This window comes from Mytilus californianus, unplaced genomic scaffold, assembly GCF_021869535.1.
Source record: "Mytilus californianus isolate M0D057914Y unplaced genomic scaffold, xbMytCali1.0.p SCAF_5, whole genome shotgun sequence".
Lineage (NCBI taxonomy): Eukaryota > Metazoa > Mollusca > Bivalvia > Mytilida > Mytilidae > Mytilus > Mytilus californianus.
This window is the reverse complement of record NW_026262701.1, coordinates 106,652,271-106,669,664: the sequence shown is the minus strand read 5'-3', so window position 1 is coordinate 106,669,664 and position 17,394 is coordinate 106,652,271. Positions and strand designations below refer to the sequence as shown.

The 17,394-nt window shown below is 30.4% G+C and overlaps 1 protein-coding gene across 4 annotated transcripts in view; it reads right to left on the bottom strand.

Annotated features, from left to right (window-relative positions):
* LOC127700465 (pre-mRNA-splicing factor ATP-dependent RNA helicase PRP16-like) overlaps positions 1-17,394 on the bottom strand; it is an 80,321-nt gene that overhangs the window by 56,340 nt on the left and 6,587 nt on the right. For all 4 annotated transcript variants that reach the window (XM_052203953.1, XM_052203952.1, XM_052203954.1 and 1 more), the window contains exons 4-10: positions 15,876-16,026; positions 14,162-14,277; positions 12,808-13,022; positions 11,292-11,477; positions 9,636-9,794; positions 9,112-9,264; positions 243-323 (exon numbers count right to left, since the gene is read on the bottom strand). In XM_052203953.1, the coding sequence (XP_052059913.1) occupies positions 243-323; positions 9,112-9,264; positions 9,636-9,794; positions 11,292-11,477; positions 12,808-13,022; positions 14,162-14,277; positions 15,876-16,026 (1,061 nt within the window). The remainder of the gene's footprint in view (positions 1-242; positions 324-9,111; positions 9,265-9,635; positions 9,795-11,291; positions 11,478-12,807; positions 13,023-14,161; positions 14,278-15,875; positions 16,027-17,394) is intronic.

Here is a 17,394-nt window from a genome sequence, read left to right as displayed (position 1 = left end):
TGCTAACTTCTGTGTCATTTGGTCTCTGGTGGAAAGCTGACTCATTGGCAATCATACCACATCTTCTCATTTTTATATTTCAAGTTAGAGTACATATATTATTTCCTATATGCTGTGTTTCTTTGATATAAAAAGAATTTCCTAGGAACAAATATTTCCTGATTTATGACTGTTGTATGATGTTGCAATACTTCAATGTGGTAGTGATCCAATATTTTAACCTTGATATATGCTAAAGATACCTGTGTGAGCTGCGTAGTCTTTCCAGAACCAGTTTCTCCAACTATTATCACAATACTGTTGTCTCTAATTACATTAAGTAACTGAAAGTAAATAAAGATTTATTCAAGATTTGTTTGTGATATCTTTTAATACAGTTATTCTAATCGTGACATTTGTCAAAAGAAAATACACCAAATATGAAATGTATCTATGAGAGAGAATACTGGTTAAATGAAAACTTGGGTATTATGCTGTGCTTATGGCAGAAAGTATTTTTTGCCAAAGAAGTGAAATTTAAATTCCCCATTCTTTTTTATAAACTAGATATGAGGTATATTATCATGTGTTCTAAACCTTAAATTCAAAATCAAAAGAATCACTCATTGTCACTGATAATTATAAGATCATCAAGGTCTAATAAGAGAGTACTAAATCAAGTTTTAAGTCATAAATTAATGTGTTCAAAATTAAAATATATTTAAATGTTAAGAACAAGAATATTTGAAACAACTCATACATTTATATTTTTATGCAAAACAGATGTACTGAACTTGTACCATGCTGAATTAAAAGAGTGAGTCAAGTCGATTTGATTAAGAAAAATAAAATGGATGGACAGGACAAAAACAATCTCTCTGCCATATGGTCACATAATAACTGCACTTTAAGTTCAACCTTGACCTTGTATACCATTTAGTATTACCATGATAATAATAAATCAATTAATTACATAAAGTGTGAAGAAGTATTTTGCTTTTAAACAAATATCAATATGTTCAATTCCTCTAAAAAGAGATTCACAATAACTGCAAGCAGATGGTATAAATTGTTTTCTTACTAAAACCAAAAAAATAATTGAAAACTCAATACAATTAATTATTTTCTTGAAAAAAGTTGTGAAAAAAGAAATGTGTTGAAAGTTAATTAAAATTTGTTGTAAATTAGTGCTTATGTTCCCTTACAAAAAAATAATACAAAGTATGTCAAATAGTTTAGCACCTTTCCTTTATCATATTAAGTTTAGCTTTCAAGTTGGTCCTATTTTCTGTAATTGAACACAAGAAGTGCTTAGTTTCATTCATTGTAATAGTTTTTGTAAGTATGAACAGTCCCTTCATCGTCTAGTCTCAGTTACAAAGAACAGCTAGTAATAAAAAGTATCAGATCCTAAAAAAAAGTTTGAAACAACAACCCTTATTATCATGATTATTAAGCATTTCTATCAAGTTTCATATTTAAAATGTTGACTAACTTTCTTATATTAATAAAATTGCCAGGTGCATGTTTAAAAGTGAAAAGCTTCAAACATGAAATAAAATAGGATGGGCACATCTACACATGGTTGGATGTACATGTAATTCTGTCGAGTTTTGCTCCATTTCTATGTGAACTGTAAGAGATTATATGATGTACACATTTTGTGACACACAGATGGTCACACATAACAAGCACAATGTGTATCTTCATATGAGAAAAATAATATATAAGCTTAAAGTTCAACCCTGTATAATGTACTTATTCAATTAAATTGATGATGATGATGATGATGGATGGCTGCTTAACGTCCAGCGGCAAATTAATATGCATATTCAGGATGAGAACATGTTAATGTAATATGAATATTTACCCTGCTTTGTGCTAGACCGACACCCTGAGCCAGATTTTTAACTTGCTAGTTCACAAGGTAACAATCCCCAGGAAGACATGTCACCTTATCTGGACATATTATTCTGACTCCCAGGTCGACCAGTCTTTGCTCTTGCTTCTTAATGCCACATGCTAAGCTGAGAAGCAGCAAATACTAATTTTTTAAAAGTCTTTGGTTAGACCCAGCAAGAGTTTGAACCCACGACCTTCCCCACTCGAGGCGAACACGCTGGCACGAGACCACAGAGGCGGTAATTATAAAATGACAAATATCAAGTATTATATTGGGTAATATTCACCAATATGATATATACTGCATTCAAAATGTTTTGCTTCTCTTACAGCATAAACCCTCCACAATTTCAACCAAATTTTTAAAGTGGTCAAATCTATTCAGTATTAAAGCTAAAATAGTATTAAAAAAAGATTATGTTAAAATTTTACAGCTAAAACCAAGGTAAATTTGAGGTAAAAACTGTAGCAATTGAAACAGAATTGATCACTTGCAAAAAACTAATACAAGGTTTTTTTTATGAGCTGTGTCAGAAAGAAATCAACCTTAATCAAGTGCAGTATATATGTACATGAATAAGACTTTGATTGATTTTGGAACATTTAAATACAAAGTAAAAGATGGATTTTGGTCTGTTTTGTAGAGTTTTTCAATTTTCAAACTGTTACATAATTTGCATAGTATTTTTACAACCTGGAAAGGTTAACAGATGTATTGATATTTATTTTCATAAGGTCTATTTCTATATATCAGCTGCAGCTTATCTGTTGTTGTTATGAAAATAAAGAGGGTGATAACATTTTCCCAATACTTTTTTTTTCCTTTTGTACTGATTCAATATGTTGGGTTTTTTTCCATTTTACCACAAGTTTGACGAAAAAAAGGTTATACCCAGTGTACAAACTTCTAAGTTGACCTTAGTTGAAGTTTGGATATTCTTTTTAGGTCTCTTTGGAACATATAGCTCTTAGTGTTTATATGTATTTATACATCCCTTTCTTTCAGATATTTGGGTTTTAGCACTCCTGATGAAGGTTAATCAAGAATAGTGATAAAGACTCACAAAATTTATAAAGTAATATGTTATATATCAGATGATTTCTATAACTGTGTATCATAAATGTACAGTCCTTTGTTGACATTTTTCCTGTTGTTTTTATTCCCTTATACATGTACTACATGTATAGCATATACATGGTTTCTAATGGGGTTTTTTTTATCATTTTTTTTGTTCGTTCTTGTTGTTTGTTTTTGTTTTAGTTTTCTTATTGTTTCTTTGCAATTTCTATAGATATAAGGACATCAATACAAATCGTTTTTAATTTTTCTTAACTGAACAGCATTCTTATTTTCAAAATTTTTGCCATCGCTTCTCAAATTTCAGAATTTCACCTTTTAACCACAATAAATCAATCAAAATATAAATATGATTTCAAAACTTTAATTATATTAATAACATATTATCTACATTTGAAAACAAATTATACAATGTGCATGTTAATACAAACAAAACAAAAACTCATGATTCACGGACAAAAAAGTCAAACTTCATTAAGAATAAAATAATATATCGTAACTTCATAATATCAAATATACAACAAAGCATTTAGTGAAATATTGTTTCCAAGAAACTTTCAAATGTCCTGAGTCAAGACTAAATAAATACAATATTTTAAAAAATTTAACTTATCTGAGTTCTGTTATAAATTTCAGCACCAACTATGCCATTTAAAATCCTAAGTCATATTATAAATCCTAAATCTAAAATCACAACAATGAATTTTAACACAGTCCTATGGATTTCTTGACTATGCTCATAAAAACCAGAGCACTTTCTACATAATATACAAGCACTTAAACAAAACAATGTCATTATTATTTCACACTATGTTCTTTATTTCTTGTCATTGTCACCACTCTGTGATAATCCTTTATCCATCATCTTTAACATCTCGTTCAGGTAACTATTGACTGCTGTCAGTGATGCTACTATAGCAGGAGATCCAAAGCCATGTGTTATCAAACTGAAGTGTGTTAAATGTTTCTGTATTCCAGGCTCCAGAATAGGTTGAGGTCTTGTGTTCCCTAATGGTGATCGATCTTGGTTAAGTAAGTCCATAAACTCCTTCAGAATTTGTTTAGTAGCTAGTACCATGTTTTTCCTTGCAATAACCTCTTGTTGGTCATTTCTATTATATTGACGAACATTGTACTCTGCAACCTGATGAGCAGGAAATTCTGTCTCACATAAGAATCCATAATCACGAGCTAAACGTACAGCTTCACCTTCCACAAGAGATGTCATGAGTGTAACATTGGCTGCCTTCCTTCTACCTGCTTGTAAAGATAGTCCTATTTGGTCTAGTTTACATCTGAGGGTACGACCTCCATCCTTTGACTTAGCTCTACGTAGAACACCTCCTAGTAATGAAGCATTCAAACATTCAGGGGGAGACAATCTCCTTTGAATTTCAGCCACAGTCACTTTGTATTTTGATGTAGAACTGAGAAGTGATAAACGTCCTGGTACTGCACAGAACACATCAGCTGGTGAAGCAATTCCGGACACTAGAACATCTCTTCTATTGTCAACAGGACGAATTGATTTATGTAAGATACCTATATTAACATCATCACTACATCCATCGTCACTTCCATCTTGGCAAACATCAATGGGCATGACTTCTTGGTTGTGTTGGTGCTGTATAAACTGAGTGTTTTGGTCAGGGTATCCCTGGTAAACAGGCATTATAGCAGCAGGTCTATGTATCTCACCATGTTCCATCCTAGAAGCATCAGCTGGCACAGTCAGTCCCTGCATGTGATGATGATGAAGTGGTTCTTCTTTGTATCGGATGCCATTGTGTACTGGTGGAAACCCAGGATGGAAGCCACCGATTGGAGGATACACATCAGGATTAAAGCTTGGATGGAATTCTAGTCCTGGTTGATGTATGTTGCTTGGTGGTGGAAAGTAAGGCAGAGAGAATTCTGATGCGGCGTGAATATATCTTGGTGCTGGTACACCGTTAGCAGCTATTGATGTAACAAGCTGCTCTAATCCCTCATCAGAACGGTTCTGATTCTGACTCTGGAAGTCACTATTGTACATGTTTCCTTCTCCAGTATTCATCTTACAAACTGATCAAGTTTAAATAATTTCCAAATGTCACAATATTTCAAACAGAACAGTATAATATCAATGTCAAAATTCAATTGCCAAATGAATGCCAACAATATATGTGTTATCACTGTACTTGTACACTTAATTGGTATGAAAACAAGATATGATCTGGTATGGGTCTAATGGGTGACTATATACTATGTCTGGAAGAGGATTTCTCACCTCTATGAAAACAGAGGAAATCTCAATATCAAGTTTGAGGAATACTACAACTTTCTCATTGTGTACCTGATAATTAGATTATTTAATTGTTGTGCAATTACAGGTTTGTAATTAACTAATTACACCTGTACTCAGGTAAACAACAATGTGACATGTAGGAAAGGATAATTACATTGTCAACATAATAAGATTGGATAATTGGATTGTAAAGGTGATAAAATGTTTTGAGACAAGGAAATATTAACTCAATTAAATGAAAAAAGAGTTTCTTTAACTAGAAGATTAATTTCTTAGGATGTATTTGTTTGGAGTAATATGTAAGTCATTTCTGATCATCTTGTGAGAATTGTAACTATTTTATTTACCTTAATTAATTCTACCTTATTATTTTTTTAATACATTTTCATTCCAATTGTGTAATTCAAATTATATTCTGTACATTACAGATATTTTAACATACAAATTATAAAAAAAAATAATTTCTTTCCTTCAACTAAACTGTTTTATCTATTTACTGTAATCCTTTTTTTTTAAATTACACTTCTAAAATTATATATCAATAAATAAGTAAAACTGAGAAGAAATAGTTAAATAAGTATAGGAAGAAATATTGCATGAAAGGAAGAAAGGTATAGTGATTTTTGCAAAAATTATTTCTCTGCTTTGCAACTTATACTATTTACAATAAGTAAATGTCTCTTTCATATATGCTTTCATAAACCTTAAGAAAAAGTGTCCATTCTTTTTAAGTTATTTAAAGAGAAGATTTTAAATCATAGCGAACAAAGAGAAATTTACATATGTCAGCTTAATCAACCATTAAAATTAATGTGATTTATACTAAATACTATAGTTAAGAATTTTTTGGTATCAATGTAATTTTAAAAAAACTTTATGAGAAGCAGGAAATTATTAATTTCCATAACAACACAAATAATTAGTTTGACAGATGTAAAAAACCTAAGTTTTAGTTGCATTTTTATTCAACTTAAATGCCCATAAATCCCATGAATAACACCTAGTGAAGGAATAGGAGTATAACATGATAATTAAATTATTCTTAGCCCACATACATTGTTCTATACTATAAACAACATATGGTTGACAATAAAGGGTGCTATAAACAGTTTCGTATAAAAAACTAGGGGTTATTCCCCGACTAAAAATAACCATGGAGGGAAATCCCTTTTTATTCATATAATTGGTGAAAAAGTATCATGTTTTTTGTATTTGATTGTATAAATTAGTTAATTAGCTTTCAATTTAAACAGGTTAAATGATTAAAATAATTTTAAAAATTAGATTAAATATACATGTTTGAGGGGAGACAACACTGTAAACATCCTGTTGTTTTGGCAGTGAAAATTGAAAACTTATTTGCAGCCACTGTAGCTCTTTTCGAAGCAGGAAACCGTACCCTGAAACATGATTTTTATTAAAGGCCAGGTAAAAACCTATGAATTTCATACAGTTTTGATTATGGGAAATGTGCCTGTATCATGTTTACATGGGTATGCACATGAGCTGATTTCAGGTTTTTTATGTTCAGATTAGGCAACTTTTTCCCCATTTTCTCTGGATAGAACTTTTTTACTATACTAAAAGTACACTATATTTTTATTTCAATATAAACTAGAGACAATTCTGATTCCAGTGATATCTAGTTTTATACAAGTATCTTTATTAACCATTCCACCACTAAGGGTCACTTAGACATGGTCCCTTAAAATATGACGTCATAGAAAAAAACTGTTGATTGCACCCTTAAAGGGTCAAACATATAATATAGTGAGGTTTTAGCATAGAGATGTGTTAGTGAATGGAGTAAAACAATTCTGAAAAATATCATATGGCATGCATACATTAATTTAAAAGCATCAGTTTGGTATATTTAATGCAAATATTACAGATTTGTACATAGCAACCAGATATAAGAAAACCAGACTGTGTGCAAATTTTGAAGTTTTTTCATCTTTTTGCGACGTCATAATATTTTTATTCATTCTTTCATACATTTGGAACCAAAAGTTGCACATGAAAAGTGTAGATTTTTTCTACTTTGACCTTAACTACTGATCAGTGTAACATACATTTTTATTCATTATATTATACATTTGGTACTTTTTATAGCCAAATAGCTACAAGTGCCATGCCTAAGAAATACACTATTTCAATATTTTTCTCAACTCAGCTACACCTTAGTTCATATAATACTAGGGACCAAATCTTTTTAAAGTAACTTTATTTATGTTTATTTCATAGTTTTTATTCTATTTATTCAAAAGAAACCCAATTTTATGATTTTTTTTCTTTGTATAACTGATGAAAATGTGATACAGGAAATGTTTGGAATATGCCAGTTTAACTATTTGCCACTGGCCAATATGCCAATACTATGCGACATAAAAAATGAGCTGTAGTTTCACTATCGATGGTCACAATCCTTAAAGTAAGACATCATTTTAATCGATATAATGTACAGATTCAGAAAAATAGAGAATTTTTTATATATCGCAAACAAAGTTTTGCTTAAGGGTGCTATAAACAGTTTCGTATAAAAAACTAGGGGTTATTCCCCGACTAAAAATAACCATGGAGGGAAATCCCTTTTTATTCATATAATTGGTGAAAAAGTATCATGTTTTTTGTATTTGATTGTATAAATTAGTTAATTAGCTTTCAATTTAAACAGGTTAAATGATTAAAATAATTTTAAAAATTAGATTAAATATACATGTTTTGAGGGGAGACAACACTGTAAACATCCTGTTGTTTTGGCAGTGAAAATTGAAAACTTATTTGCAGCCACTGTAGCTCTTTTCGAAGCAGGAAACCGTACCCTGAAACATGATTTTTATTAAAGGCCAGGTAAAAACCTATGAATTTCATACAGTTTTGATTATGGGAAATGTGCCTGTATCATGTTTACATGGGTATGCACATGAGCTGATTTCAGGTTTTTTATGTTCAGATTAGGCAACTTTTTCCCCATTTTCTCTGGATAGAACTTTTTTACTATACTAAAAGTACACTATATTTTTATTTCAATATAAACTAGAGACAATTCTGATTCCAGTGATATCTAGTTTTATACAAGTATCTTTATTAACCATTCCACCACTAAGGGTCACTTAGACATGGTCCCTTAAAATATGACGTCATAGAAAAAAACTGTTGATTGCACCCAAATGAATAGTTGCCTACAATAGCCTGATCAGACAGACAACAGATAATACTATATACATATAAAACTACAGTGTGGAGGTATGTATTTTGAGACTTTTAGAGGATCTTTCAATCGAAAATTGTCAAACTCAAGTTGAAGTTTTTTGGCTATTTTAAAATATATTTCTATATATATTTTATGAAATTATTAAAATCTGCAGCTGAGAAAACTGTTCTTAGATAAAAAAAAAAAAAAAAAAAATGACATGTCAGGATAGGCCTTACTTGCACATTGCTATGTGTTGCACATAAACAATTGACTATAATACTGATACAAACAATGAAATACCATTCATGGGAGTACCATTTTTTTTTTTATTTTGACACCAAGAAATAATTCAGCATGTTTTAAAGTAAATATCAAGTTTTGTTCAAATACTAATTGGCTATGCATTTTTTATTTATTTTATGATGGCCAAAAGATAATATTCAATTTGGAATAGCATATTATACCTATCTATAAATATTAATTCGAATTTAAGCACAAAAAGATGTTTCTCAAAATTTGTGATATTTAACAAAAACTAAGTTGTTACCTCAATTTTTTCCACAATTTCACAAAAATCAATTTTTGTCTCAAGGGAATCAAATTGAAATAGGTATTATACTTATATTTCAATTGGACATAAATGTACTTAAAATAATATGTTTGACATACCTCATTTCTTACAGCAAATATTGGCAAATATTGTCGTTGTTCCATTAATGATTTCTTCTTTGAGAAATCACTAGCAGCTTCACTATCTTTCATGATATCAGCAAACTTTTGATCTTTTTTAAAATCATAGTCACCAGATTCTGTTACTTCTTCCTATTGATAAAATTATAATTAAACATATTTCAATTACATCTTAATTGGCAATACAAAGAAAAAACATTCTTTTTTACTATCTGGAAGATTCCTTAGACAGTGAAATACAATGACCTATTTCATTGTTTTGTTTATTTTCATCTATAAAGTTAATTCATTTTAAATTATGTTCTCTTAACAACTATAAGCTTTTTTTCAAGTTAATGTCACTGTGATACTTATAAGTTATTGTTGTCTGATTTGAAAGATATGTGGTTTTACACAATTACTTTTTTTCTTCAAATCATAAGTCATCAAGCTGTCTGTGTGGCAATTTATTTATGAAGTTATTAGAGTCATCAATAAAAATAATTTTCTTTGTTTCAAATTACCTTATCGTCCTCTTTTTTTACCCCCATTATCTCCCCTATTTTGGTACCAGCTAACTCCCAATGTTTCTGTTGAGCTTTTTTCCTTTCTTTTTGTTCTCTGTGGGTTCTGACTACAGCACAACCTTTTTTTGAGACAATGGCCATATCTGATGTTGGGTCCTGGAAAAAAAGCATCCTTTGTTATAACTCCAAGTATTTATCTATTAATTTACAAATTATCAAATAAGGTCAGGAATGTTATACCTGATTAAGATCTATGTATCAGTGTTATTTATTTTATAAATCTTACAGCAAAAATTAAGTGAACATTACTAATATAAATAATTCATTAAACATGTAGTACTATATCTGATCAATTTCAAAAGTAAATATTTTTGTACATAAACCTGCAGTTACTTCTTTTCTTAAGTCCAGTGATTTAAAAGGTCTTAAAATTTGGTCTTGTTACTTAAAGGGGCATTAGCTGCCAAATTCTTGTTCACCGATTTGACTCAAATTCTCATATTTGATTTAAAACTTACTAAAACGTATATCTAAATTATAAAAAGTCTAAAATAAACAATTTACAATGCATGGGCTCGATAATATGTATCAGCATTTCATGTGAATTTTAGTCTAGACGCCATCTAATTAACCATCGAGGTGACCTCCGAAGACTGACAACAGTCATATAATCCGATATAAAAATAAATATAAATATAAATAGATAGCGAACATCGTTTTTACCTGTATAAGAATGAGATTTTTGGATCGAATCCGCCAATCAAATGGTTTACCCTTGTGTCACTTACAATGTTGACATTCTTTTCCTTTTAATAATTGAACACGCCTTATTCATGTGTAACCCATCTCTAGCTAAGGGGTTAAACTGAAGGTCACATGAATATGGTTTCAATGAGGTCGAATTATTCACTTGCAAGTGAATAATTTATTAGCGATGTTTCTTAGCTGTTTGACAAAATTGTACCAAACTGGCAGCTAAAAGCGAATTATTATTTCACTATTTCACTTTCATTAATGATTGAACAAAAAAAAAATCATATTTCAATTTTTTTTAATATCTCATAGCTAATGCCCTTCAACACTTAAGTTTTTACTGGAATTTTAGCTAAAATTCGAATGGTCATTTTGGTTCAGTGAACAGTCACTAATCATGTAGCGAGCCATTTTTTCCCCTGACTGTAAACAATGTAATACAGATCTTAATTACTTATACTTTAAATCAGCATCTGTTGGCATTATTTGGTTCACTGTCGTTCTAACAAATTTACAGAAAAAGGATTTAACTTCAATCAAAGAAACAAATACTATTAAAGGTTCCCTGTGATTTTGATAGCTTGATTGTTGTTTGCTTAATGTCCAGTGGCAAATATTTCTTGCATATTATGGATAATGTTGCTTCCATCGTATGAAGTACTGTAATAACAAAATTTTCTTCTTCTTCTTTGATATAGTAGTTTAGTTAAACTCATTGATGAGTACCCAATACTTTGTGTATGCGTAGGTGCAGATAATGTATATATTATGATCATTTATGCAATAAGTGTGTTGGAAGCTTTCATAGTGGGAGTTTTCACTGTCAAGTCCATTCTATTTTTTCTATGTTCTGTTTCAATTTAGACTGTAACTTTGGACATTTGTACTATAGTTTATTACCTTTACAGGAACAACAGGTTCTGGTTGCTTAGTAAATACAATTCTACCATCCAAAAATGGTGGCACTAAATTGTGTACAAGTAGATGGACCCTGGCTTCATTTTCTTCTTCAAAGTCCTCATCATAATCTGTTTTAGTAACTACACCTGACCGCAACATCCTGTTAGTCTCCCACATTTCATTATCCTAAAAATATAGATCAGTTGTTGTATGCATACTGACAACATCAAACATCAATAAATTATAAAAGAGTAGGCTGAGTTCCTTATGTGGCCTAAAAAATTCCAAAAATCCAAATAATGTATTGCATATTAATAATTGATAGGTATGAGCAAAGTTTAAACCATAAGCTCTTTCAAATATCATATACCTGCACAGAGATTTTAAGATCAAATGATAACATAGCATTCACTAGGTATTTCCTATTCACAAATATGTGTCAAACATTTGTGAATGGGAAATACCTGCTGCATTCAAGAACCAGGTAAGATTACTTGAGAAGTATTGATCATATAGATAAACACTGTTGCAAATCATTTAGTTGATACATACTGGCATACATTAAAAAATATCAATTGACAAGTGATCAAAATCTCTGTATTTTTTATCGTATCATGTAGAAGTGGCCTTTTTATGATGTCATAACTGCATTTATTGTGTAATGATAGGTCCTAAACTGTTTGTTTTTAGTTTTGTATTACTATAACTTTAGATTGAAAGTGAATTCCTGTTCAAAGTCAAAACTAAAATCATTTTCTATTCCAAACAAATAGTCTATACTTTAAAACAATATAAATTATTCAATAAGTATGGATGTTTCGGATGAAGGTTAATCGAATAAGTGATTTGGACTCCAAAATTTACAAAGTGTTATTTTAATTGAAATCTTTATTAGCTATATATGGTAAATATAGGTTGCACTTATGTAAATGTAGACAATGCAATTTCCCATAGGAACTCCTTTTACAACTAAAACTGTGCCACTTTTACTATGAAGTTTCATAAAAAATCATACCTTAGGATGAAAAGTTCATATGCACTACTAATTTTTTCAAGGTCAAAACATAGGGCTGTGCGGCATATTTTCAACATTTATATGCCCTGAACTCTTAAGAGTTCAAACTTATACTAAAATTCTGTACAACCCCTCCTTTCACTTTGGGTCTTCCTCAGAATTCAATTTGGCCGCTATAAATGTGAATTTCTACTGGTAACATTCCCAAGTTATGTCTCTATGAGATGCAACATATAGATCATATCTGGGAACCAATACATAAACAATCAAAATATTTTTCCGGTTCTCCTAGTTTCCTTTTGTTACCAGTTCCTAATCTGCCTATCTAATAAAGACAATTTCTTACTCTTTTAAGGGGTAGTAAATAAAGCTCATATTAAATTAATGCTCCACCTGAAAGACTGTCAAACTCAAAGTTACAGTAAATTGTACACGTACAACTAGCCAGACTCTTAAGTTACAAGAGAAGAACAGCATTATAATCCCCTCCCCCTTTCTTACTTTGTGTATCTGCCTTTGCTTTGCTGACATTCTGTTCTTCTTCTTTTTCTTCATTTCTTCTTCCTTTCTTTTTGTATATTCATCTGAAGTTCCAGAGAATGGATTGTGTTCGTCATCATATCCCTCATCCAAACCATACCACTCACGATCTAAACGTTTTTGTTCGTCTTCCCATTCCAGACGATCCTCCTCAGATTTAAATGGCTCATGTTTACCTATAATACATAATATAACAATAAACACAATACATAAGTAAAAGTATCTTAACTGTTACAAATTGTTAAAAATACACAACTAAAAGCATCTTACTGCTAGAAAATGCCAAAAACACACAACTAAAAGTATCTTACTGTTTGAAAATTCTGAAAATATATACATCTCAAAGCATCTTATTGTATTGTTTGAAAATGCTAAACAAATCCACAAGAAATTGTCTAATTCTAAAAGATGTTTTGTAGGATATATACAATGAACATTATGTTTAATTATGGTGGACCTTGATAAATTGTGTAGAGGCTTAAATTTTCAATAAATGATTGATATGTAATTTTCTGCCACATATGTACAGTAAATCACACACTGACAATTGCATCTGCCTGGGAATAAAATACTACATTGAACAGCAAGGTACAGACATTTCCATGTAATACTTTTGTGGTCGTATTGACTTACATAGTTTATTCTTTGACAATGTCCATGTTATGTGTTATGGTAAATTTATTCTGATCAAAAATATAATTTGAGGTACACAATGCTTTTAGGAACTATAAAATCCATAAAAGTTTCATATAAATTCAGTATCTGAATCAAGGAGAGTTGCCCATACAAAGTGTGGACAGACAAATATACCAATCAACAAAAGAAAACAACGACAACTATATACAGACTTCTTCAATAAGTGGGAGTTAAATGTTTAAGTCATTGCAGGAAAATGATCAACTATAAAACCATCAGACTATTTTCTTAATTAAATACATTTAGAAAATCAAAAGAAAAGTTATGGTCTATGGCTTAACAAGGAAATAATTAAATCCACAGCATTGTTAATCTTATCTGAGGAAGATATTTTCTATGTTAAATCTCAAATTCGTTAAATCTCAAATTCTTTAAATCTGAATTATTAAATAATCTTGCTTTATCAAATACATAAAAAAGAATAAATTCAGTTCAATGAAATACTGTCAAAAATGGTGTTTTTATATCTAATTTTGCTATTTTGAAAAGAAAGACTATAAACAGCATTCACAATTGTACATAATAACAAGGAAGAGGGATTAATTATCGTACATTTGAAAATGTAAAATTTATATCTGTGAGAAAGAAATCTAACAATTTTCAATAGGTTTAGTTATACCATTTTCATCTGTATCTCTTGGAGTATACTGTATCTTCTTCTTATCACTTGCCCATGTGTTATATTTATAGGTAGGTGTTGGCAAGGGTGTCTCATCTGATCTTTTCTTGTCTCTCCTACAAATTGATAGTTGATGTTACTGGTGTAGGTTGAGAAATGAGATATGTGAATATGAATAAAAAGGAGATGTGAGGTAAATATACATCAATGACCTAGCAACCCAACAACACAATTAAACCTGAAAAGTTATTCTCAGCACTGAGGATACATTTTCATGGAATTTGTCAAAACTGTCTGTTATTTAAATCTTTAAGTAAAAATTAAATCAGCAACATGAGATACAGTTTAACAGATAAATCATCATTTTTTTAAGTATATCTACGGAAAAGTAAACAAGTTTGCCTTTTTAATTATAAATGAAAAAAACTTGCAAAAGCAGTTTTATATTTCATAGAAAAAATGTCATTTCAAATACATATGCATTGCATATAATTTTTAAAGAAAAAATTGAAAATAACTTTGTACTAGTAGAATTAATAAATGATTACATGAAATACAACATGTTGAAATACAAAAAACAAATGTAAAGTGATATTACCAATATATTATATAGTGGTTTCATTGCTGATTAGTAGATTTGAGGTATTCCAATAATGACAATAAACTGCTTCGCTAAGCGCAGCTGGATACGCCCGCAGAGGTCCAACCCTGAACAGTTGGGGCAAAAATGGACACAATATTCAAGCTTGATACAGGTCTGAATTTGGATTGTAATTAAATATTTGACATATTAAAGGTTTCTGAATAAATGTAGTCAAAGAACTTGAAATTGGTTATATGAATTGAATTTATATTCAATTAAAGATTTCTTGCTGTTGTGCAATACACTGTGCTGTTGCGCAATACTAAGTAAATCTGTTGTCAGACTATAAAACAAATAAAGTTCAATTTCTTCTCAATGTCATATTTGAAATTTATGAAAATCAATAGGGAGATTACATCAATAGCTATAAATAATTCACCAAAGTTTCATGAGAACTGATGAAAGTATTTTTGAGTTATTGTCCGAAAACTGGAAAATCCCCCCTTTTTTAATGAATAAAACCCTATAACTCAGAAATGTAAAATCTAAAATTTATAAAATTCTAAAGGGAGCTTACATCAACAGATATAAACAATTCACCAAAGTTTCATGAGAACTGCTGAAAGCTTTTTTTAGTTATTGTCCGAAAACTGGAAAATCCCCCTTTTTTTATGAATAATACCCTGTAACTTGGAAACGTAAAATCTAAAATTCATAAAAATTGAAAGGGAGCTCATGTCAATAGATATAAACAATTCACCAAAATTTCTTGCAAGTCGGTGAAAGCATTCTTGAGTTATTGTCAGAAAACTGGAAAATCCCCCCTTTTTTAATGAATAAAACTCCAAAACTCGGAAACATTAAATCTGAAATTTATAAAAAACGAAAGGGAGCTCACGTCAATAGATATAAACAATTCAATAAAGTTTCATGCATATTGGTTAAAGCGTTTTTGAGTTAATGTCCGACATGTTGACAACGGACGGACAGACGGACGGACAGAGGGTCAACGGTATACCATAATACGTCCCGTAAACGGGCATATAAAAAGAGTTCAAACCTTTCAACAAGATCAGGGCAGATAGTCATGTGTTGTTAAAAATATAATATCATATCAATAATTAATATAACCTTCTATCAGATTTGAAATCCCTTGATGATCTGTAACTCCTCTCGCTATCATCATCACGTCGGGATGGTGATGGAGTGGGAACGTCCCAGCTGGATCTCTTTAGCGGTGTAATATCCTCATCATCTTCCCAATTAGATCTAGATGGGGTGTCTTAAAAATAAGAATGAATTGAAATGATATAATATTATATATATTTTATAAATCACTCATAAAATATGTCATTAAAATAGGGAATATTTTGATACAATGCAATGCTCTCCCAACAAATTTCAAATACTATCTATAAGGAAATAATTTCAGGTAGCATCACACTCAATCAATATAGCATCACACTATCATGATGCTAAAAGGTCCTTCGGAGAATGCTGCAATGTAAATGTGACATTTTTCTCCTTGCTGAGAACCTTACAGTAACTAAGGATATAATCAAAGCACTGTGAGTGCTGTGGGCAGTTAATAGAAAACCAAGGCTAAAGTAATGATTTTTAGTCTTGTATGTTTTTTAATTTTGTTCATTTATATGTTTTGGAGTTTAGTGTGAGGTCCATTTTCATTGAACTAGTACACATTTTTGTTTAGGGGCCAGCTGAAGCCCGCCTCCAGTTGTGGGATTTTCTCGCTGTGTTGAAGGCACATTGGTGGCCTTCGGCTGTTTTCTGCTCTTTGGTTGGGTTGTTGTCTCTTTGACACATTCCCCATTTCCATTCTCAATTTTATGAAAATTGTGGAAGAGTTGATTAATTATTTATCACAGCTTATAAAATATCTCAAGTATCAACATTTTTTTGTACTTTTCTGTTTTCCACTACCCTACACACTTTTCTCAACCACTATACCATTTGTTTTCAAAAGTTGATTACCAGATTTTAATTTACTTTAAAATATGTATCCTTTTTTAAAGTATGTCTAAGAAGATGTATGTATATGTATGCATGCCTCCATTGAATAATTGAAAAAAGCAAATGCGTCTATATAAATAGGAATTTATGAAAAGGTGGTAAAGTGAGTTTTATGGGAAGCTTCAATCTTATGATACAATGTACATTTTTTACACAAAATATTATATAGAATGACAATATGGATATATATTCAAAAAGGTTACCAATTCAACACTGTAATTAGATCTTTGAATATTGTTTTTATTGGTATTAATATTGATGTTTTTATCAGTAAATTAAAATCTAACTAAATATTATTTTTGTATACAAATGCACATCCCTGGCTCTAAAATCTGTTGTTACCTGTATCTTGGCATTGCACTAGGTGACTGTTTGTGATGTCTTTACACTAAATCCATTGGATGTTGGATGTGTACTGATTGATATTTTAGTCTTAGATGCATGATTTTTTAATTAGTTGTTATTTGCTTTGAACTAGCTGTCAGTAACTGTGAGTACTAACTCTCAGATCTGTACTTAGTGTCTTTTTTGTTGTGGGGATGTATAAGTACCCTCCCACGTTTGGAATGTGTTTTTGTTAGATGTATTTCTGCTTTGTATCTATCTGATGAGTTAAGCC